Source organism: Myotis brandtii, unplaced genomic scaffold (genome assembly GCF_000412655.1).
Source record: "Myotis brandtii unplaced genomic scaffold, ASM41265v1 scaffold1013, whole genome shotgun sequence".
Taxonomy (NCBI): Eukaryota; Metazoa; Chordata; class Mammalia; order Chiroptera; family Vespertilionidae; genus Myotis; species Myotis brandtii.
Window position 1 is genome coordinate 333,749 of NW_005353379.1, and position 6,709 is coordinate 340,457.

The 6,709-nt window shown below is 57.6% G+C and overlaps 1 protein-coding gene across 1 annotated transcript in view; it reads left to right on the top strand.

Annotated features, from left to right (window-relative positions):
* Nucleotides 1-5,257, top strand: part of SERPINA5 (serpin peptidase inhibitor, clade A (alpha-1 antiproteinase, antitrypsin), member 5) — a 5,497-nt gene extending 240 nt beyond the window's left edge. The window contains exons 2-5 of the mRNA XM_014535388.1: nucleotides 1-505; nucleotides 2,363-2,633; nucleotides 3,000-3,147; nucleotides 4,244-5,257. The exon at nucleotides 1-505 is cut by the window's left edge and continues 10 nt beyond it. Coding sequence (XP_014390874.1) covers nucleotides 1-505; nucleotides 2,363-2,633; nucleotides 3,000-3,147; nucleotides 4,244-4,444 — 1,125 coding nt within the window. The 3' untranslated portion in view covers nucleotides 4,445-5,257. The remainder of the gene's footprint in view (nucleotides 506-2,362; nucleotides 2,634-2,999; nucleotides 3,148-4,243) is intronic.
* The last annotated feature ends 1,452 nt before the right edge of the window (nucleotides 5,258-6,709 follow it).

Consider the following 6,709-nt stretch of genomic DNA (forward strand, 5'->3'; position numbering starts at 1 on the left):
ACGGCCGCCCCCGCTCACAGGAACTTCACCTTCGACCTCTTCAGGGCCTTGGTGGCCGCCAACCCCAACCAGAACATCATCTTCTCTCCCCTGAGCATCTCCATGCCGCTGGCCATGATCTCCCTGGGGGCGCGGGCCAGCACGAAGGAACAGATCCTGGAGGGCCTGGGCCTCAGCGCCCAGGGGGGCCCCGAGGAGGACGAACTCCACCAGGGCTTCCACCGGCTGCTGCAGGAGCTGCGCCGGCCCCGGGAGGACCTGCAGCTGAGCCTGGGCAACGTGCTGTTCATCAGGCCCGCGGTGCCCGTCCGGGACGCCTTCCTGAGCGCCATGAGGACGCTGTACCTGGCAGACGCTGTCCCCACCAACTTCGAGGACCCTGAAGCGGCCCAAAAGCAGATCAACGATTACGTGGCAAAGGAAACGAAAGGCAAGATCGTGGACCTGGTGAAGGACTTGGACAGCTCCGAGGTCATGGTCATGGTGAGCTACATCTTCTTTAAAGGTAAGGCCCTCGGGCTCCAACCTGAGCTTCCTCTTTCTTTTCAGCTGCTTTTCTTAAAAGAAGGCTCCAGCCCTGGCTGGTTTAGCTCCGTGGATGGAGTGTCGGCCTGCGGACCAAAAGGTCCCAGGTTCGATTCCGGTCAAGGGCACGTACCTCGGTTGCAGGCTCCTCCCCAGCCCAGGCCCTGGTCGGGGCTCATGCAGGAGGCAACCAATTGATGTGTTTCTCTCACATCGATGTCTCTCTCTGTCTCTCCCTCTGTCTTCCACGCTCCCTAAAAGTCAAGGGGAAAATATCCTCGGGTGAAGGTTAACAGAAAAACAAGCAAACAAAGAGAACCCTCCATCCCACCCACACAGAGGGCGGGCGTAGGTCGGTCCTTCCGGTGCCTGTGGGTGGAGCACAGTGGCCGGCAGCCGTGGGCAAGAGGTGCCTCTGACTGTAGGGGTGCTCATGACCCGGCGCCGTTTTCTCTGCTGGGGAAGAGCTCTTCCTGCCTGGGGGCCCCTGGGGACCCCTGAAGTCACAGCTGCTGAAGCGTGAGTGGGTCGTGGCCACGGTGCCAGAGAAACGGACCCCTGGCTACGCGGGGCAGGACCGCGGGCCTGGGCAGGGCTTAGAGGGCCTCCCCAGGCCACTCCCGCTGCCCCCGATCCTCACGGCCCTATAGGGGCTCCTTCCTTTGCCAAGAAATCCCGGGACAAGAGCCTGCTCCTCTGGAGTCTCCCCCTCCCCAAGAGCGAAGCCCCAGCCTCAGCCCTGACAGTTCTCATGGGTCCCTCTGCATCTCAGCTCCCACTACCCCCCCGGCCCCCCCGCCACTTCTAAACCAGCCATTTCCAGCTGCTGGGCCTCAAGAATGTTTAGCACATGCAGCCCCTGATACCCAGTCAGGGCACAGACCTCTTCCCCCTTCGAGTGTCAAATAAAAAATGACAACAGCCAACACAGCAACAGCCATCCGCTGCGAGTGCATCAAAACGGTACTTTTGTTTGCTGGGTCAGATCGGCAACATTACGTTTTCCTTGGTGAGCAGAGTGTGAGGCACTGGTGTGTGTGCCCGTGAGGTGAAGAGGGTTGAAGATCGGTGCCCTGGGTGGGGCTGGCTGAGGGCGGGAGGGAGAGATGAAGAGGGGAGAGGAGGAGAGGGAAGGGGAGGGCAGGGAGTGGAGGGGAGAAGGGAAGGGAGAAAAGGAGTTAATGTGAACACCTCCCCCTTCCTGTGGCCACGGAGAGTGGGTATCGAGCTTGGAGTCTAAGCTTGTCCCCCGCCCGGAGCCATTCCATTCCAACAGGACGCAGAGGACACCTGTGAACTGAACGAAGGGGAGTTGGGGTGGGGGCCACATTGGATAACTAGGAAGAAGGTGCCCATAACTATTTGTGTTGCTCTGATCACCACCCGCCCCCCCTCTGCTCCCCAGGAAGCAGACTGAGCAGGAGCTAATGGAGGACTTCCCAGTAGGAAACCTTACAAACCTTCGCCCCAAACTTCGATGCACAACTAATGTCGGGGAAAGAGAGAAATGGAATGTGTAGCTAGAGCATGGCCTCACCAGCCGGCCTCCCTTCTCCCCTCTCTCCTTGGGCATTTGACCTTCAGCTGCATCGGAGAATCAAGCAAACATTAGGGGTTTGAGGGCCCCTGAGGACGCGAACACTGACTTCCTTGTGTTGCAGATGTCGCAAAAGCCCCATGGAAAGCTCAAGCCCCCAGATAATAAAGGGGCGCAGGGGGCTCGGCAGCCACTGCTACCGACCAGGTGGCTCTAAAGGGGTGATCTCTGGTGAATGGGCTCCTTGTCCGCGCTTTTACCGGCAGCTGAGAATTCCCGTTTCTGTCCGTTTGCCTCTAGCCAAGTGGGAGACTCGCTTCGACCCCCAAAACACCCTCAAGCACGACTTCCACGTGACCCCGGAGACAGTGGTGCAGGTGCCCATGATGAAGCGCGAGGACGAGTATGACTACCTCCTGGACCGGAGACTCTACTGCAGGGTTGTGGGGCTCCCCTACCAGGGCAACGCCACGGCCCTCTTCATTCTCCCCAGCGAGGGCAGGATGCATAAGGTGGAGGCCGGCCTGGACCAGGAGACCCTGACCAAGTGGTTCAAAAAGTTCACAAAGAGGTATCTTCAGACGGCACTGGGCCAGCCTAGCCCTGCTCCCCACCAGGGAGACTGTGTCCCCTGGGGCCACCACCAGGGGGCGAAGGACTCACCCAGCCCAGGAGCTGCCTCCGAGCCCAGAGGCATCAGGGGAGTCCCGGCCCCGGGGCCTAGCCTGGATGCAGGGTTGGGGCTGGATGCCTGCTTTCCTGGCGGTGCCGTCGGAGTGCGCAGTGAGCTCCGGGCTGCCCAGTCCGAGTCCAGAGTGGCACGGACTCTCCCTAGGCCAGGGGCTGAGGGTCATGTGGAGCTGCGGGGAGATGGTGGGGATGGGAGCTGAGACCCGGTGCTCTGGAAGAGTCTAGAAAGGTCCTCTTCTCTTTCCAGGAAGCTCCAGCTTTACCTTCCCAAGTTCTCCATCGAGGGCTCCTACCAGCTGGAGAAGATCCTCCCCAAGCTGGGCATCCGGGACCTCTTCACCTCCCACGCCGACCTAGGAGGGCTCACCAACCACTCCAACATCCAGGTGTCTGAGGTGAGCAGGGGGTCCTAGCATCTGCTTCCAGAGACATTCTATTCTTTCTGTTCTATTCTTTCTGTTCTATTCTATTCTATTCTATTCTATTCTATTCTATTCTATTCTATTCTATTCTATTCTATTCTATTCTATTCTATTCTATTCTATTCTATTCTATTCTATTCTATTCTATTCTATTCTATTCTATTCTATTCTATTCTATTCTATTCTATTCTATTCTATTCTATTCTATTCTATTCTATTCTATTCTATTCTATTCTATTCTATTCTATTCTATTCTATTCTATTCTATTCTATTCTATTCTATTCTATTCTATTCTATTCTATTCTATTCTATTCTATTCTATTCTATTCTATTCTATTCTATTCTATTCTATTCTATTCTATTCTATTCTATTCTATTCTATTCTATTCTATTCTATTCTATTCTATTCTATTCTATTCTATTCTATTCTATTCTATTCTATTCTATTCTATTCTATTCTATTCTATTCTATTCTATTCTATTCTATTCTATTCTATTCTATTCTATTCTATTCTATTCTATTCTATTCTATTCTATTCTATTCTATTCTATTCTATTCTATTCTATTCTATTCTATTCTATTCTATTCCATCTCATCCCATTCCATCCCATCCTATTCCCTTCCACTCCACATTCCGTATTCTTTCTCTCTCCTCTTTTTCGTCAAGAAGCCAAGTTTCAGTGTCTCATACCCTCTGTGCAATGAGAAGCCACACCCAGCACTGCCTCAGGGGAAGGAGCCCTGGATTAAACCATCAAAACTCAAAACCAGGTGGCAACTCCTCCCCTCATTAGCTTTGTGGCCTCCAACGATGACCTGACCTCGCCGAGCCCCCTCTCCCTCTGTGAAGTCGAGCGTCCACCCCCGTTGCGAGACGCCGCGAGAATTCGCTGAAACACGCGAGTGCACCTGGGCCTGGCGCACAGCGGCTGCGCCATGGCGTCGCTTCCCACCTGCTCTCAGGCTCGGTTGTGCGGAGCCTTGGACAGGGACGCCAGGGGCGGCGGCTCTGCCCTCGGGCCGGCCTCTCCCAGCCCCGTGAGCTGGTGTGTGTTGTCTCCCTGCAGATGGTGCACAAAGCCGTGGTGGAGGTGGACGAGTCGGGGACCCAAGCGGCCGCAGCCACGGGCATGGTGTTGGGGTTCCGGTCGGCCCTAATGGGCTCTCAGGTGGTGGTGTTCAACAGGCCATTCCTGATGGCGATCGTGAACCCAGAGGGCGTCCTCTTCCTCGGCAAGGTGGCCCGCCCCGAGGAGGGGCACCTCTGAGCCGCGGCCTCCCCAGCGGAGATGCGGGCGCTCTGCGGCCATCGTCTGCGGAGACCTAGTGAGACACGCAGGCTTAGTGACGAGTGAGACTTTAGCGAGTAACAGTAGCAGCACCGACCACCAGGACGGCTTCCTCCCACACCAGGCGAGGCCAGGCGCCTGGGAGAGGCCGGAGGACACGCGGTCACGCCCTCACCGCTCACCAGTGGCGATTCGCACTGAGGCCCCGAGAGCTTGATCGACTTGTCCAAGGCCACACGGCAGGTCAGAAGCCCAGGACCCGGCCCCTGATTCCCAGCCCAGCACCACCGGCTCCCCAGGAAGGTGGTTCCAGTAGACATTCCGCCAGGAAGCATGTGTCCAAGCCCTGCCCCCCTTCCCCGTCAGGAACACCAGCCGTCAATCCTGATGGTTGAGCGGGGGCACCGGAATGGAGTCTGCCGTGGGCTCTGACCCGGCTCACCGGCTGTGTGACGTTGGCTCATGCCCTCCCCCTCTGGACTCTGGTTTCTCCACGGATGCACTGAGGGCTCAGGCCAAGGATAGAAGGTTCCTGAAATCGGGTAAAAAGCCTGGAGTGTCACCTGCCAATCACAGCTGATATCACCGCTCATCCTCTGAGAAAAGCCAGGGGACCGGGGGTGGAAATGGCCCGCCCGGGGCAGTACCATCCTTTGGGGTAGTTACAGTCCCGTGGGCATGGCTGGCGGCGGGAGCATGGAGGCCGGGTGTCAACAGTGGCTGTCGTTTGGAGACACTGCTGACTGGGTGTGGACTGTAGTGCCAGGCAGAGCAATAAAGCATTTGCAGACACCGGTGTCTTATCCTGCGGAAGCAGTTCTGGGAATGGTGGCAACTAGCTCGTCCGGCGAGGTGCTAGCCTCCCTTCACAACATCCCCTACGAAGGGCGTATTATCCCCTTTTACAGACAGGGATGGCGAGGCTTGCCGAGAGCGGGGGCTTACCCAGCACACAGCTCCTAGGGGGTGGCGGCGGGGTCTGCCTCTGAGTCCTGGCCCCGGCCTCACCGTCAGCGCTGCGCTCCGTGTAGAGCAGATGTGAGCAGGAAGCAGAAGCCCGAGTCAGGCGCACCTGGGCCATGAGCTCCCCCATGACCCAGGCAGCCACACTCTCCTTTACAAAACCCACCCATTTCCCTGTCCATCGCCTTAAAGGGCCCGTGGATGAATAAACAAACGCTCATTTGCTCAGTCTCACACCGTCCCCTGCACTCGCTGCCCCCTGCTCTGCCCCCAGAGTCTGCGCACCCTGCCCTGCAGGCATGCCCCGGGCTGACCCCGGGTCTGGACTGCATCACAGAAGGGTGCCCCTTAGAACTAACGAAGTTGGAACCCCATGCTTTGACCATTCCCCACAGCCCTAAGCACCTACTCTTGCCAGCCAGAGGGGACACTGCATCTGTGATCGACCTCATTAATCCCCGACCAACCCAGCCGGCTTGTACCCATTTCACAGAGGGGAACCTAATGCTTGCCCAGAGCCCACAGCTGATGACAGTGCGAGGCCCCGGCTCTGGGACCCAGATGGCACGTGTTGGCTGGTGGCAGGGCAGATGGCTGCACCCCAACCAGACAGCTTGCCTGCATCTGTGATTCGAGCTCAGGACTGGGCCTCCTCGCGGGGCCAGAGCCGCCCCTGTGTGCGTTTCCCTTGCGAAATGCCTCATCTGCTTCAGCAAACATTTCTCCGTTGTTGACCCAGCCAGTCCAAGGTCAGGAGGCTCGGCCCTGTGGCATGTGGAAGCCAAGGCCCAGCACTGTCTAACGTTTCCTGGGCAAATGGTGGCAAAGCAGCCACTGTGTGTGCGATTGGGGTGGGTGGGCTCTGGGTGCCCACGTGGGAGCCCAGGCTGCGTGGCACGCCCTCCAGCGCCCCCTGGGGGTCCTGGCGGGCTGTGTAACTCCATTGGCATGTGATTCTGGGATGAACAAAATCATATAGCAGCCCAGAGAGAAAGAGAGACAGAGAGACAGAGAGAGACGGAAAGAACTTCTGGGGTCCGGGAAAACGTTCGCGGAAGAGGTGGCACGAGCTGCCCTGAAGAATAAGTGGGACCTCGACAGACAGCAGTTTGGGAGCAGGAAGGGGCTTCGAGGCCCAGGGAACGGTGGCTGGAGAAGAGCATGACGCTGAGTGGCTGCGGTGTGAACCGGAAACCCACACCTCCCTCTGGACCCGTGTGGGGGAAGGAGGGACCCTGCCTGCAGCCCAGCGACAGGGACCCTGAGCACACCTGGTGGCGG